Source organism: Chelmon rostratus, chromosome 7 (genome assembly GCF_017976325.1).
Source record: "Chelmon rostratus isolate fCheRos1 chromosome 7, fCheRos1.pri, whole genome shotgun sequence".
In the NCBI taxonomy this organism is placed as follows: Eukaryota; Metazoa; Chordata; class Actinopteri; order Chaetodontiformes; family Chaetodontidae; genus Chelmon; species Chelmon rostratus.
Genome location: NC_055664.1, coordinates 13599896 through 13617510, shown reverse-complemented (window position 1 = coordinate 13617510; position 17615 = coordinate 13599896). Strand labels below are relative to the sequence as shown.

At 44.6% G+C, this 17615-nt stretch overlaps 1 protein-coding gene across 1 annotated transcript in view; it reads left to right on the top strand.

Annotated features, from left to right (window-relative positions):
• gucy1a2 (guanylate cyclase 1, soluble, alpha 2) overlaps positions 1-17615 on the top strand; it is a 40343-nt gene that overhangs the window by 8510 nt on the left and 14218 nt on the right. Inside the window, exons 3-4 of the mRNA XM_041940723.1 lie at positions 224-348; positions 2481-3391. Of these exons, the coding sequence (XP_041796657.1) occupies positions 224-348; positions 2481-3391 (1036 nt within the window). The remainder of the gene's footprint in view (positions 1-223; positions 349-2480; positions 3392-17615) is intronic.

Genomic DNA, 17615 nt, shown 5'->3' with positions numbered 1-17615 from the left:
CCTAAAGAAGCATGGTTTGTTGTGAAGTATTATACTGTACAGTTTGATGGCTTTTGGCACAAAAAACACCAAAAAAGAAGAGAAAAACCATCCATGTCACATCTTGAGGGGATGTGATGAAGGTTCATCCTGTTATTAGCTTATTAGTGCTTTATTAGCGCTTCATATTTGCGGATCTCTTAATCATGGCTTATCCTGTGTGTTTGGTGTGTGTCTCTGACAGGTGTCAGGAAGTTGGCAGCGAGGACCGGCGAAGAGAAAAGAGAGAGGATAAGTGCCCATTTCTAGAAAATTCTGGTTCAGAGGAAGATGTCCTACAAATTCTTCAGTACATGGCCACCATACTGGGTAAGTATGTGAAGTTAAGTAAGATGTGTGTGTGTATTATTGTGTATTTGAAACTGAGAAAGGGAGGGCAGGGAGCGAGAGGCTTTATACACGTCACCTTGGTATATGAGTTGATATGGTTATGATTGTGTGTGTGTTTATGTATTTATAGTCTGCACCCCTTTGTTTCTGGCCTTGTTCTTTTTCTGTTGTTGCTTAGGATCGATTTTACCTCACTGTGCTGTGTTATTTTCAATATGGGCCAAGACACACGTAGGCACTGCTTCTCTCTTTCCCCCCATGCATGTTGCTCAGTATCAGTATTGTTTGTTTATGTGTGTGTGGACAATCAAATGAAGCCATCCCCCAGAGGCTAGACACCTAAAACACATTGCAGACATGTTTAATGAAAAAGGGAAATACAGTATCATGGCCTAGGTAGCACGCATACAGACACAAATATTCTATTTACACATTCAAAAACTCACACACACTGCGTGACTCACTCTTGAGGGTTACATTGTCTCTATGGCCTAACATGAAAAAGCACACACACATAAACACACGGTGTCCTGGTGAGTCACTCAGCACATCTTTGTCCTCCCTCTGTACCATCTAGGATCTCTTCCTGCTTCTTGCTACAGTCTTTTCACTCCCTCTAGTCCTCCTTCTCTGTCCTGAGAGTTACCACCACTGCATTAACTGTACACTGTATTTGTATACTGACTGTATCTGTCAACACCTCTGTCCTTCAGTCCTCTGTCTTTCTATCGCCATCACTCTCCTTTTCAGCTTTTTGCCTCAGCTCTCTCTTTGTCGCCTTCTTTCTTTGCCAGCAAATCATCCTCCCTCTCTCCAACTCTTTCAGCCTTCCTCATGTGTTTTTGCATCTCCTTTACACCCCTGAATCTCTCTGAGTTTATCACTGTACCCATTCATTTTATGCCACTTGTCTGGGTGTGAGTCATGGTGGCAGCAGGCTAAGTAGCCCAGACCTCCTTCTCTCTGGCCACATCCTCCAGCTCTTCCTGGGGGATCCTGAGGTGCTCCTGCAGCATGCTCTGGATCTGGATCTCCTCTCAGTTGGATGTGCCTGAAATACATCCATAGGGAGGTGACCAGGAGGACTCACACAAATCTAGCTGTTAATATCACGCTCCCATCTACCTCTCTCACCTGTGTGTGCCCCTCTCTTAATGCTATGCGCCATGGTAAACTGATTGGAGTTTCTGTGTTCAGATTTGAACAGGCACATTGCACAGCATGTGTCTTTGAGCCGGTGAAGTGACTGTTTTGAGGCACAGTGAGGCTTTAACAGGGTTTGGCGCTGTAGTCGCTGTAGTCGCTGCAGTCACTGCGCCTGCACACTTGCAGTGCTGCCCTTGCCACAACAGTACCAACATTTTTTTCTGTAGATTTGTGAATGTCAGGGTCAATTTTCCATGTCAAGGCACCATTTCGATTTAAGTTGCACATGTACGTTTGAGTGTGTGTGTGTCTCTTAGGAACTAGTTGTGTCACTTCTTTCTGTGTTGTTTGCAGTTTTCTCTTTCTGTAAGTTTGTTTCGTTGTTGAAGTAGTACCCTGTTAAATCATTATTAATGCTTTCTGAAAATTTTCTGGCACATTTTTGGATTGTTATGATTTTATTCTATTCTGTGGTGTTAGGTTTTATTTATATTAAATGTTGATTTTAATTTTGCCGTAATCCTTTAATCCTATATTTTCTCAGTTATTGTTCAGTCAGTATGCATGTGACATGATTAGTTTATCTTATCAATAGTCATTATTTAGCAAGGCTTTGATGTTTGATTACTTTGAACACTGATCTCCTGTGGTTAATATGCTTAAAATTATTTTTCTGGGATTTTAATCATGGCTAAAGCATGCCATGGTGCCGACATACAGTCTGACTAAGTATTGAGACTCTGCAGAATGCTTAATGACATGTCTCTTCAATCATATTGCTAATATCCATATGTAGGTTTTTGATCAGTGTAGGTATTTATGCATGTGGGCAGGTTAGGTGTATTGTCTAGGTGTGAAGGTGTGTGTAATGTATCACTGTTAATGATGCTGATAATTTCTGTGTATCCTCAGAAGAGTGCATCTTGCATTGCTGACATTGGTGTTTTGCATCCCCTGTCTCTCAGGAGTACCATTCTGTGAGCTGCGAGAGCATTTTGGAGAGGAGTTCTTTGGCCTCTGCTTTGAAGAAAATGAGCGAGTACTTCGGGCTGTAGGCAGCAACCTCCAGGACTTCTTCAATGGCTTTGACGCCATTTTGGAACACATTCGCACCTCCACAGGGCGCCGTGCCTCATCTGAGAGCCCCTCCTTCCAGTGCAAGGATCCCCACGAGGAGGAGAAAGGGAGAAGAAAATTGGACAAAGTTGGAGAGCGAGGAGAAAGGGATGGAAGAGGGAAGGTGTTGCTTCTTCATTGTTTCAACCCTGCCCCTGTTGTTGGATTGGTCATGCCAGGGTTGATTCGAGCTGTTGCCAGGCGGATCTTTCATTCAGAAGTTGAGGTGGAAGAAGTGCCACCTCTAACTCCCTTATTGCCCAATGAAGATACACAACACACAGACGGTGACTCTGCAACCCCCACCCCGACTGCGTCCCCCACTGCCTCACCCTCTTCATCCCCGTCCCCTCCCTCTCCTTTTCCAACCTCTGTTCCTGCAGTTTGCTTGTCCTTCCAAATCCAGGAGACATGCCCTCTTTCCCTATCCTCCTTCCCAAATGCCGCCTCGTTGAGCACCAAACGGCCCCCCCTGTCACTTTCCACCAACCCCAGTGATTTGCGCATTGGCCTGGCCACGTTTTGCCGTGCCTTTCCATTTCACCTTGTCCTGGGGCCTCGCATGGAGCTACTGCAGCTTGGAGAAGGCTTGAGGAGACAGGCTCGCATTGACCCTCACAGGAGCCTCTCATTCAGGGACTGTTTTGAGATTGTCTCGCCCAAGATGGAGCCTTCATTCCAGGGCATCCTCCTGAGGCTTGCATCCCCATTTACCATCCGTACCAGACCTGATACCACGCAGGCTGGCACCAAGGAGAAGGTAAAGATAAAGCAGATGACACTGATTCTTAAATCCTACTATTCACCCCATATTATAGAGAATTATTGCAGTAGTTGTAACTGCTTGGTAAACTGAAATCCAGTTTCAAATTCTAAATGATAAGGTTGCTGGTATGTTATATTTTTTCATCAACAAATCCCTTGAGGAGACCAAAACCAGTCATGATTTTATCCTAGAAATAAGTATTGTCTGTGTTGCCACAGACAGACGTATCTTACGTTTTCACACTATAGAGCTCCACTGTCATCCAGAAATTATAAAACAAATTAGGGAGTTATATTGTTGTACAGCGTGAAATATTCTGTGATGAAAACGAACATGGCCAGGGGAGTTTATTTGCCATTCAAAAAATTCTTCTTTTTTTTTTTAAATAGTTTTTGGTCAACAGTGGAGGATGTATGTGAAGACACAGTGCAGTGTCTGAGATTGGTGTAGTATCATATCATATATTAGTTACTCATTCTTAGTGTAGTTTGGGCGTACATCTTCTAAAAAAAGGCAAGAAAAATCAGACTGTTGATGGCACTCGTCTGTACTAAATACCATTCCACCACATGTTGCAACACACCCGCAAGCCTGTGATGTTTTTGCATGGGAGAAATGAGGTTTGAATTGGTTCCAATTTGCCAGAAACAATTAATCAATATGAGTTGTATGCTATATCCAGTTCTTTATTGATTGGATGGTCTCCGCAGGCTGTCAGTGTCAGCACTGAACACACAGATGCTAAACAGAACTGACAGAGAGGAGACTGATCAGTCCAGCCGCAAGGCTGTGCTGTCTGTGCTGTCTGTGTGTGTGTGTGTGTGTGTGTGTGTGTGTGTGTGTGTGTGTGTGTGTGTGTGTGTGTGTGTGTATGGGTGGATGGGGGAGTTTGGCATTTGATCCACCACAAAGGTATGAACTAGTTTCTGCTCATCGTTTCGGTTACAAATTTGTACCTATTCATCCTGAACGTAAGGTACAGTTGCTGTTTCCTTTCACAAAGTTGCTTTACTTCTCACATACGTTTTAAACAGCTGTGCCAGTTCACAATGGTGCATTACATAACACCAAATGGAGACATTGCTTCTCCAAATAGAAAAATGATATTTTATGTATCCTACAGTGTGGCAAGAGGTGGATAAACATCCCCACAGCTCTGCAGCCAAAGGCAGATGGTGTGGTTAAAAGTCCTGTTATGTCATGTTTTCCTTCTTGTCATAATGCTGTTTGCATTCTTTGCACTCGTCTTTGCCCCGGCACGTAAATAGTCCACAGACAGCTAGCATACTCACACGGCACTCAAACCAGGTAAAATACAATTCTAAACAAACCTGGTACAATTTGTACCAATTAGAGGATTATGTAAAGTGATTTGTTTTAGTTGGCTGCGACATGATTGGAGTGTACTGTTGCTTCATTTTAATTCATATCTTATCAATGTCGTAGAGAATGTTTTATGTACAAAGGATTACAGAGTGTAATGCATCTTGTACAAACTTAGATATTGTATATATGTGCAGTAAGGCGTGGTGAGTGTAAGGACTACTGCCCTCTACTATTATTTAGGTTTGCAACTAATGATTATTTGTGTGACGTGGCTAGGGAGCTGGACCCAAATGCAAACAAACAGACGTTGGAAAGGTGACTAGGTGAAGGTTTATTGAGGCTGCGGTGAGGAGGGAAGCGTAGGTAGAGGTGGTGTCTCCAGACACAGGGAAGACTGGGGAGGCAAGCAAGCAGGCGGCGAGGGAGGTAGGCCGTGTGGCACAGCGGTGGCTCGAGCAGACTGGTACAGGTGCTGGGTGGCTTGAGGGTAACGAGCTGGATCCTGAACATAGAAAACACAGGTAAGTATGGGAAATCGCAATCGAAAATTCTTTTGAGCACTAGCATACGATCTACCACAAAGCGGTGACAATCTGGCAGCGAGAACACAGGCAGGCCCGCCTTAAGTAAGCTCCTGATGAAGATCAGGCACAGGTGTGTGCAGCCAGCTCCTCCTCCAGCCCGCAAGCCACACCGATACTGTCAGAGAGAGCACACACAAAACCCAACCCCCAGCCTCACCTACACACACACCACAGTACCCCCCCTCTAAATGACGCCTCCAGGCGTCTTCCCAGGCTTATGGGGAAACTCACGATAGAAGTCCTTCAATAACTGTGGGCTCAGAATGAGTCGCCGAGAAATCCAGGATCGCTCCTCCGGACCATACCCCTCCCAGTCCACGAGGTACTGAAAACCGCGCCCCCGACGTCTCACATCCAAGATCTTGTGCACCACGAAGGCAGGATGGCCATCAATGGTCAGGGCGGGGGGAGGGGGTTCGGCCGGAGGGCTAAGGGAGCTGGAGGATACAGGCTTAAGCAGAGACACATGGAATGTCGGGTGAATGTTCATAGACTCAGGTAACTTCAGTCTCACCGCAGATGGGTTAATAACCCTCTGAACTTCAAACGGACCAACATAGCGGGGTGCGAGCTTCCGTGACTCCACCTGCAGGGGGAGGTCCCGTGTGGATAACCATACCTTTTGCCCAGGCTGATACTGAGGAGCTGGGGAGCGATGTTTGTCTGCCAGCAACTGGTTGCGCCGGATAGAGCGAGTAAGTGCTGCTCGGGTGGCTTTCCACACCTCTTGAACTCGGCGGAGGTGAGCACGGACCGAGGGCACTGCTACCTCACGCTCCTGGGTGGGGAACAGAGGTGGCTGAAAACCATTAGCTGCCATGAATGGTGACATACCTGTGGCCGAGCTGACGAGAGAGTTGTGGGCATATTCAATCCATGGCAGCTGGAAACTCCATGAAGCGGGATGTCTGGCAGAGACACACCGGAGGGCTGCTTCCAAATCCTGGTTGGCCCGCTCTGTCTGGCCGTTAGATTGAGGGTGGTAACCAGAAGTTAGACTGGAGGTCGCTCCGATAGCTCTGCAGAAAGCCTGCCACACTTGAGAGGTAAATTGGGGGCCTCTGTCAGAAACCATGTCCACTGGGATACCGTGAATCCTGAAAACTTGTGACACAAGGAGGTCAGCAGTCTCGAGAGCAGTGGGTAACTTAGGGAGGGGAACAAAATGAACAGATTTAGAGAAACGGTCTACTATAGTGAGGATGACAGTGTTACCTCCAGATGGTGGTAGACCAGTGATGAAGTCCATGGCAATATGTGACCAAGGACGGCTCGGGATGGGTAGAGGATGTAGCAGACCAGCTGGAGGACGATGAGAGGCTTTACCTCGGGCACAGACAGAGCAGGCAGCCACAAATTCCCTAGTGTCCCGTGTCATGCCCGGCCACCAGAAGCGCTGCTGGAGGAATTGAAGGGTTCGCTGAAACCCTGGATGGCAGGTGAGTGTAGACGCATGTCCCCATTGCAACACTCGGGAGCGAACTGCCTCGGGAACAAATAGACGATTAGCCGGGCCACCACCCGGATCAGGGTGGGTCTGTTGGGCTGCTCTGACCACGGACTCAATCTCCCACTGCACTGCTCCCGCAAAACAAGAGGAGGGAAGGATGGGTACTGACTCTTGTGAAGATGAATCTGGGGAGAACTGGCGAGAGAGAGCATCAGGTTTGAGATTACGGGAACCTGGACGATATGAGAGCATGAAATTAAAGCGGCTAAGGAACAGGGACCAGCGAGCTTGACGGGAATTGAGACGTTTGGCAGAATGAAGGTAAGCCAGATTCTTATGGTCTGTCCAGATGAGAAAAGGGTGTTCAGCTCCTTCCAGCCAGTGTCTCCACTCCTGTAATGCCAACACAATAGCCAACAGTTCCCGATTACCAACATCATAATTTTGTTCTGCCGCAGAGAGTCGCCTGGAGAAAAAAGCACAGGGATGAAGTTTGTTAGACTCTGGATCTCGCTGAGAGAGGACAGCCCCCACTCCTAATTCAGAGGCATCCACTTCCAGCACAAACTGTCTGGAAGGATCAGGGTGGAGGAGCACCGGAGCACTGGTAAATAATCTCTTGAGTTGAAGAAAAGCCCGTTCAGCTTCAGCAGGCCATGTGAATGTGACATTGGAGGAAGTGAGTTGGGTCAGAGGGACTGCTACTTTACTGTAATTTCTAATGAATCTGCGATAGAAATTGGCAAAACCAAGGAAGCGCTGAAGTTGTTTGCGAGAGGTGGGGGTTGGCCACTCTGCCACTGCTCTTATCTTGGCTGGATCTGGTTTGAGCTGACCTTGTGCCACAATGTAACCCAGGAAAGTGACTGCCGACTGATGAAATTCACATTTCTCTGGCTTTACATATAACCTGTTCTCCAGGAGGCGCTGCAGAACGAGGCGGACATGCTGGATGTGATCTTCCTGTGTGCGAGAAAAGATGAGAATATCATCCAGATAAACAAAGACAAAACGGTTTAGCATGTCACGGAGGACATCATTGATTAGGGCTTGGAAGACAGCAGGCGCATTGGTGAGGCCGAAGGGCATCACCAGGTATTCAAAGTGGCCTAATGGGGTGTTAAATGCCGTCTTCCATTCATCTCCTTCACGAATCCGGACCAAATGGTAAGCATTGCGGAGGTCGAGCTTGGAGAAAACTCGGGCATGACATAACGGTTCAAAAGAGGGATCAATAAGGGGAAGAGGATATTTGTTTTTTACAGTTATGTCATTTAACCCTCGGAAGTCAATGCATGGGCGTAGAGTTTTGTCCTTTTTCTCCACAAAGAAAAAACCAGCTCCAAGTGGGGAGGAAGAGGGACGGATTAGACCAGCTGCCAGAGAGGAGTTAATATATTGCTCCATGACCTCTTTCTCAGGACGGGACAGGTTGTAGAGACGGCTAACGGGGTATTTGGCACCGGGGAGGAGGTCTATAGCACAATCGTAGGGTCGGTGGGGAGGGAGAGACAGAGCCAGATCTTTACTGAAAACAGCTGCCAGGTCATGATACTCAGGTGGAACATTAGATAGATCAGGAGGAGCTGGTGGGGGTGACTGGGGGGAGCTGGAGGTAGGGACGGCAGCGTGGAGACAGTAGGAGTGACAGTGTACACTCCAACTGATGATGGAAGATGTCTGCCAATCTATATGGGGGTTATGAAGTTTTAACCATGGGAGACCTAGAACCACTGGCGTGATGGGAGAGGGCAGAACATGCAGCTGAATTTTCTCATGGTGGTTGCCAGAAATAGTTAGCGACACTGGCTCTGTGCGGTGAGTCACCGTGGCTAACAGCTTGCCATCTAGTGCATTTGCAATTAGGGGCTTGACCAGAGGCTCGAGAGGGATTTGCAACTGAGTAGCTAATTCACAGTCAATGAAATTTTCATCCGCTCCAGAATCCACCAAGGCTTGGAATGGGAGGGTCACACCTACACAGGCAAGAGAGGCAGGCACACTTACTCGAGGAGGAGAGCTGTGCTGGGACGTCGTCTGGCTCACCAGGGCGCTCTCGATCACTGGTGAGCCCGGCCTTTTGGTGTCTGGGGGCAAGAGGCGATAAAATGTCCCGCCAGGCCACAGTAGAGGCAAAGTCTGGCTTGCATCCGCCGTTTACGTTCATCCGGGGTTAGACGAGCTCGTCCAACCTGCATGGGTTCCTCAACAGAGAGAGAGGGGACTCTGCCAGGACTGGAGGGACTGACTGGGGAACTTGTAAGAGCCAGAGATTGGGGAGGAGGGGGGGAGGGGCAGGCACTCACTCGGGCCTTGCTGGTTCTCTCTCTGCTTCTTTCCCTCAGCCGGTTGTCTACCCTGATAGCCAAGGAGATAAGCTCGTCTAATGAGTTAGGCTCATCCCGAGTAGCTAATTCGTCCTTTACATCATCGGAGAGTCCTTTAACAAAAACAGCTTGTAATGCCCTGGTGTCCCACCCACACTCTGCGGCTAAGATACGGAAATCTATGGAGTAGCTAGCAACAGATGAGGACCCCTGATGTAGGGACAGCAGACGTTTTTCTGCTTCCCGGCCCTGGACAGGATGGTCAAACACTCTGCGTAGCTCGGAGATAAAAGAACCATAGGACTCTAGGACACTGGATCTGCCCTCCCACAATGCAGTTGCCCACTGACCCGCTTTCCCTCTAAGTAAATTAATTATATACGCTATGCGAGATTTATCAGAAGGATAACTAGAAGGTTGCTGATTGAAAACCAAAGAGCACTGTAAAAGAAAGCGGCCACATGAGCCTACATCGCCTGAATAATGCTCTGGGGGAGGAACAAAAGGTTCCTTAACGGCTGAGGACGGGTGTGTTTCGGCTGGAGTGGGGGCAGGGTTACTCACTGCTACCGGGGGAGTCCGAGTGGACAGCTGAGAGGCAATTGAGGCCACGCTGGAATTCAAATCCTGCAGGGAGCTCATGACATCAGCAAGTAATCGGTCATGCCTTCCAAGCAATATTCCTTGGGTGGTGAGGGCTTGCTGAAGAGCGTCTTGGTCTGCTGGGTCCATAGTTGGCCAGATTGTTCTGTGACGTGGCTAGGGAGCTGGACCCAAATGCAAACAAACAGACGTTGGAAAGGTGACTAGGTGAAGGTTTATTGAGGCTGCGGTGAGGAGGGAAGCGTAGGTAGAGGTGGTGTCTCCAGACACAGGGAAGACTGGGGAGGCAAGCAAGCAGGCGGCGAGGGAGGTAGGCCGTGTGGCACAGCGGTGGCTCGAGCAGACTGGTACAGGTGCTGGGTGGCTTGAGGGTAACGAGCTGGATCCTGAACATAGAAAACACAGGTAAGTATGGGAAATCGCAATCGAAAATTCTTTTGAGCACTAGCATACGATCTACCACAAAGCGGTGACAATCTGGCAGCGAGAACACAGGCAGGCCCGCCTTAAGTAAGCTCCTGATGAAGATCAGGCACAGGTGTGTGCAGCCAGCTCCTCCTCCAGCCCGCAAGCCACACCGATACTGTCAGAGAGAGCACACACAAAACCCAACCCCCAGCCTCACCTACACACACACCACAATTTGGTCGTTTTTTATCCATAAAATGTCAGAAATATTGAAAATGCCTGTTATAATTTCCTATAGCTTGAGGGACATGTTGTTTTATTCAACCAACAGTCTAAAACCCAAAGATATTCCGTTTATTATCATGCAATGCAAAGAAAAGCACTGAATTCTCACAAATATTTGATTATCAGAATAGTTAAGAGTGACTTTTTACATTTACAACGCGTCTGAGGAAGAGCTGTGCTCAAAACATCACAGCATCAAAACATCTGCTGACAGTTGATGTTGTGTTTAATGACTAAGTGACGTTGCAGCTATCCTGTTATACTTTAGTGACACTTTCAAAGATGTCATGGCCCATGGTTCCTGTTGATATAATTAGAAGTATAGTAATTACATCACAACTTGTGAACTTGGAGTTATGAGAAAATTTCTGTTTGTGTAAACACCAGAAAATCATTCATCATTCATATGGGCTCCTCTCATGAAAGTTGTTTACTCTGCTGTGTACTATGATAGTATTTAAGATGTGTGTACACAGAGCTCTAATTGGGTGATTTTGTCTTTCTTTGGTCAAATAAACCAATCCCAGGGTTTTAGTGCATTAATCTGAACAGATTAATGCACTAATGCACTTTGACAACAAACCACACAGGCTCACAGATCCTCTGCATGCATGCAGATGCACATAGTAGCACACGACAATGGCCACATTCCACATACCTTCAGGAGTAGCAGCAGGATTCCCCTCTTCACAGTGAGACCTCGAGTACCACTACAGTACAATTCTTCTCTAGCTTTCATCTACTCTCTGTCAGTGTCTCTCATAAATTCTCTATCATTCTCTCCGCGCTTCTGCTGCTTACCAATTTCTTTTTTTTCTCACACATATTTCCTGTTTCTCCTCTCACATATTCCCAGCCTTTTCATTTTCTCCCTTTTCCACAATCATACAGATTTGAAAAGGGTTTATAGCTGTCAAAAACGGAAAAGCGACAGCAATTGCAAAAAAAAAGAAGCTTTCTCTGTCATTCCATGTCAGTCTTCCCCTTTCTCCTGTTTTCACTTCTCAGTTAGAGCTCCCTGATGAGACAGACTTTCACCTGCCGAATTGCATTTGATATTAGTTTCATAGATCGGATCACTCACAAATATGTATTTTAGTGTAGCTGCCAGGCTACAGGCTATCATGGAACAGTAGCTGAGTTTATGTCAGTTAAACATTTGTGGAATATTTTTATGACATCTCTCTGTGGGATTTTTGGGGATCAGAGGAAATGCAGTTGTTATTTCAGTGTAATCCTGTGTATTTCAGGAAGAATGTATACCGTAGTGAAGCCAAGGTTTCTTAATTGAAAGTTTTGCTTTACTTTCATCCTTAGTACAAAATTCCAAGATACGATAATGACTGGTTCGCTTTCCCTTTTTTTTTGTTTTCCAAGGGCTCTTTTTTTGCTTTTATATCGATCAGTCTTATTGATCACATTGTATACCGCTGTTGCCTCACCGATCAAAATGTTTATGGCCGTTAATGCTTAAAAACCATTGTGTGTGTATGTATGTGTGTGTGTGTTTTTTTTATATATAAACCATGTATAATTTTTAAGTTTAGTCTTTTTAGTTGAGGACGGTTGGCAATGTACGTAAAATACACAAATGCTGAAGTTTAAGTTGGACACGCCTCCAAGCCCCAAATACCATCAACTAGACGCATGAAAGATTTGTGTTTAAGTATGTTTGTTTCTCTGTATTTTTGCGATATGAATGTTGTGTCACCTGGGCAGAGAAGCAGAACAAAGAGAGAGAGAAAGAGAAGGATGGGCTGACATTTTCACCAGAAAGGGCAGCGAGAGAAGGCGACAGGCCAAGGTAAAGAGGCCACAAAAGAGCACTCCTCTGTGCTGCACTGAGTGTGTATGTGTGTGTGTGTGTGTGTGTGTGTGTGTGTGTGTGTGTGTGTGTGTGTGGCCTGTAGTGGATTTTGAGTTTGACTTATTTCCTGTCTTCGCCCAGGGACACGGGCTGTGCAAGAGATGTCCAAAGACCTACTGAAAAGGTCAAATTGCATCTCTCTCTGTCTTCTTAGTGTGAGGACTGTGGTCAGCACACAGGGGAGCGTACACAGGTTGCACTGTCAAAAGCCCTCCTCTCACTGGTGTATCATCTTGTTCATCGTGTTTCCCTCGCACCATCATTTCCTACAGTATATCCTTAATATGAATCCTTCCCTCTTGCTGTCTCTATCAAAGAGAAGTGGTAGCATGTTTCATCATGACATGCGTAAGTGATTGATTGATTTGATTTAACCTCTTCAGCTCCACTGACCTGGTAGACCTGGTCGATTATTGGTAGGCCAGTTTTGTTGGCAGTTGTTTATGAAAGGTGATGGATTTGAAGACTGGAACAGAGCTGAACTAAGTTCAGGAATCAATGAATCAATATTCAGCCTGTACGTGTTTTATTGATTGTCAGACATTGTACACAAGGTAACGTTCATGTGGAATTTAGCCTACTTCGTATATAACAAGAGAAAACATAAATGTTGATGCTACTTGTTTGGGCCAAGCTGTGGATGTAGATGTACTTGGATGCTGATTTTTTTTTCTTTCTCTTAAAAATAACAGGATGAATAAGACAGAGAATCCATGAATCACAACACCTACCTCCACAGTAGTGATGCCATTGCTGTAAATAGCCAAAAGTTCCCAGACTCTTTGGGTCATAGAGTCAAAATTTCTGGTTAGGATTAGTCAGTGGTTTTTTTTATGGTCCTGAAAGTCTAAGTCTAAGTGAGCAAAATATGTGTGGATGCTAGATGTTAGAACAACAATATAGCAAGAGCTGGAGCCTTGACTTTGTCTTTAGCTGATCTAGCTTTGAGTATTCAGGTGCTAATCCTTCTCTTTTCTATGACATTTGTACCCCGTGTAACAGTCTAGTTAAAAAGGGAAATTGAGGACGAGGAAGATTAGTGAAGGCCAAGGAGTACTTGCTTGAGGAACCGTCAGGATGTTCAAATCTGCAATGTCATACTTGTTATTTAACAAATGCTACTGTGTTGCATTTGTAAGGGTGGCTGAATGAGCTTTGTTTGCGTTTGCATGTGTGCACCTGCGTGTCTGAGTACAAAGAGAATCTTGACATTAGCAGCACCTTTGATCTGTTTCTAGATAAATCACTGCCGTGATGGGTTGTTTGTTCAGTGGAGAGTGCTTTGAAAATCACTGCCCTCTCTGTCTCTGTTGATACATTTACAAAACAGGGCGAATGAAAATATAAGGGAGGAAGGAAAAGAGGCATTGAGACAAGGAGAAAACACCAAACATGACAAAGACAGTTTTAGTTTGGTTGTTGAAACGAAGAAGTAGTAACTGGAACATTACAGATCAGTTTTGACAAAATATTTAAGAACAACACATGTCTTTCCCTGTTATGGCTTGGGAGCATTGCTCCCATTACTGTTAGCTTAGCTGGTGTTGGGCTGTACATAAATCTCATGTCTTCATATTTAGGGAGGAAAATTATTGATATTAATTATGTTTATGATGGTAGATCTCATCTAAATGCCATTTTAGTTTATTTTATTGAATGTGTGCATATCTGCAAATATTATTGGATAGACATTTTTGTCATTTTAATTGTAAATGAAAATTGTGCTTTAAAACTAAGTTAGTAAACATTTTTTCAAGGTGAAAAACATGTGGTGCAGAGATCAACTGTTCATTCTCTCAACATGAACATCAAACTACATACCAAATGGCTTTTATTCAGTACCACTGTTATTTCTTTCCATTGCTAACAAAGGTGTAGCAATATGACACCTGCTTGTTTTCACAAAGACACATATCAGCCTCTGATTCAAGTATAAAATTAATTTACCTGGTGAATGATTTACCTTACCTTAGTCATTTTTTTAAATGTTACATCAGCAATATAAAGCTCTTTCATCTGAAACAATGAGGTGCAAGGTTGTAATGTTTATCTAGGCTACATGGCGTGTGTGAGTGTGTGTGTCTGTGGTTGTGTACATGTTTTGTTGTGAGAGTGGGATGTACAAGTACTCCACAATATAGCCCAGGTCTGACAAGATAAGAGCATTGCAGCATTGTGTGTGTGTGTGTGTGTGTGTGTGTGTGTGTGTGTGTATGTGGGTGTGTGTGTGTGTGTATGAGAGAGAGAGAGAGAGGTGAGAGAGGCTGACTCATTGACTTTTGCTGCTCAGTGCTTGTTCATGCAAATGAGATCCCGTTGACATGTCAGAGTCTGCTCACAAAAAAACAATCCATTCGCTGTCCGTTCTACCTCGCATTATCCTTCTCTCCATATTTCTCTTTCGTACCTGGTATTAGCGCGTCTTGTTCTCCCCGTGTTCTCTCCCTCATCTCCCTGCCCCCCCCCCTCTCTTTCTGCCTTGATTTTTCCACCTCTGGCCCTTTCAGCTGTTTTTTTTCTCCTTTCCCCTCCCTCCCCTCCTTTTCATCTACCTTCAGCTCCCTGTTGCCTATGGCGATAGCAACATGAATCTGTACATTTTAATAATCTTAATACGTAAAACGTGAACATTACAGTGCGTGCTGTTCATGCCTTACTATGATGAGGTACAACAACATTTACATAGCATGTGTGCAAACCTCAATCATGCATAAGCAGTAAATTCACAAATATAGTATAGTAGTAGTAATATAGAGCGACAACTAGTAGGCAGATGGGAGAAAGGCAATTCTCAATCATAAGCCATGAAGCTTCAGGACAGCAATCAGTGATACTTTGATCATTACACTTTTTTGCTTCAGTGTCGCTTGATAAAGAAAAAGAGTTTGGCACTGGATTCCTGACATATCAAAGAATTGTTAGGTTAGTTCCCCGCTGACTTGTCAAGGTTTGAAAAAGCATGGCGCCTGCTAACTTTTTCTAATTTTCTATGTAGTGATAGCGTCACAATCCCATTGTGGGTGTGCGGAGATGTTCAGTAAGGGGAGATATAGTCCTGCTATCAATGCATCTTTTAAAGGAAGTAATACCAGAGTACATTACTAACCAGTGTACTAAAAACATACCCAATATGATGGTTTTCTTTTTATTGCACACACCCTTCATATAAACTGTTTTCATGTCCTGGTATATATTATATAAACATTCCAACAAGCACAGTTTGACTGTGAAGGATTTTCAGAGTTACAAGTGCAGAACTACCTTGAAAAAATGTTCTTCGTAATTTCCTTGCGATGACAATGCAGGGACCTTGAACAGGGACTCAGTGTAAATATGTAACAATGTGCTACAAAGAAGAATCACTACTGTACACACTGTACTAGGACACAACATACTGGCCTCAACTTACAGTTTGCTCGGTTCTTATCCGCTTTTATCAAAATATATTTTACATGCCTTCTTCTTTCTGCCTCCCTGAAGTTCAGCATGCCTTCTTGTTGTACTGTTGCCTCTTTCTGGCTGACTGGCCTTTATTGTGTTTTTACTGTCTCATCGTGCTTTTGTCCCTTCCTTTTTCTTATCTCTGCACTTTCATTTACATCTAGCAGTTCAGCTATTTCTACAATACTACTATTTCTCATAATTTCACCCAATTCTTTTCCCTTTTTCAGTCAGCCTTCCCACTGTCTCTGTCTCCCATCTGTCCTGCCCTTCCCCCTCTTTCTGTATTTCTTTCTTTCCTAACCACTATGTTCATTTTGCCCTTCCTTCCTCCTTCGTTCAGTCACTTCCTCTGTCTCTACGCTGTGATGACAGAGATGCAGGCAGAAGGAGAGGAGAGTGCTGAGTTAAACAGAGATGCACAACTAGGCCAACACAACTGCCTCCAGGGATGTGTGTGTGTGTGTGTGTGTGTGTGTGTGTGTGTCCATGTATGTTTGTATCTGTGCATCAGTATGTGTATGAGTTTGTGGCAGAGTAAGACAGAAGATGAGAGTGACAGAGACAGACACTGAGAGTAAGGCAGTGAAACAGTGGTATAATTATACCTACTGTACAAACGTTTGATGAAAATTTCAACCTTAATTGTAACATAAAAAAGCAGTGGAACAGTTACAAAAAAAAAAAAAAAAAAAAATAGCACAACATTAAAACAACTGTGAGCATTAAAAGCAATTGTCTTGCAGTCCTCGTGGAAGGTGCTAGTCCTGCAGGATGTCTTGATGAAGTTGCTGGCTACTGGCATGGTCAGCCTCCTGATGCTGCGATGCAGGGAAGCTGATATTTGAGTCATTACAGTTCACACAAGGAACTGTCCGGGCTTCACAATGAAGTGACCTTAGCTTTAACTTGGGGGCCTTTTAAGGTAGACCTCAAGTAAAAGTGCACCTTGTCATTGTATTCCTCGTCATAGTGCTTGTAAACTGACTTGTAACAAATTGTTCATAACCTGTTACTGTAGCAGCCCCTTTAACAACATGGCACATTTATTTTTCCATCATATATACACACTGAGTGTACAAGCTATCAGTAACATCCTCCTGATACTGAATTTTCTATAATCCACATGCCAGTTGTCTCAAAGCATAACAAATCTTTTCAAAGCAATCTGTTTTCTTCCCCCACCATGTTCTCCTTTGTATTTGATATTAAAGGATAACATTATCTAAACTTGGATCTTATATTGGCAGTCATAATTCCTATCATTAATAATAACACTATACAAGGGTCAACTGCTTGTATGTTACATTTTAATTTCTATTATTATATGCTATAATGTATTGTATATATGTAGTGTTTGTTAAACTCTGATATGACACTGATGTTAGGCATACAGTAGCCATATGTGCATGTACAGTAATGTAGACTAACCATGTCTGCAGAACTACTGAATGTGTGTGTGTGTGTGTGTGTGTGTGTGTCCTGAGTCTGTCAATCAGTTGTTCATACTAACTGAATCACACCGAGGTGTGTTTCAGGGGATGGATGTGTCTGGAACCCAGACCCTTTGGGTTGTAGGCTACATATGCGCTTAAATGTTTGCATGTGACTTTATATATGTATGTCAGTGTTTCTGAGAAACAGACAGTCAGAGGCAGCATGTGTGTCTCCCTGCTGTTTGGTGTATTCTGTGTGTGTGTGTGTGTGTGTGTGTGTGTGTGTGTGTGTGTGTGTGGAGATGTAGACTGTATGTATTATGCAGACCAAGGAGAGCCTTGTGCTATAAATAAAACAGGGCTGCAGTGTGCTCACTGGCGGAATAATCTATCTGACACTATGGAGAAAGAGAGAGAGAGAAGTAATGGAAGAGACAGAGAGAAGAGCGCAGAGAGAGGGAGAGAGAGAGAGAGGCAGGAATGAAAGACAG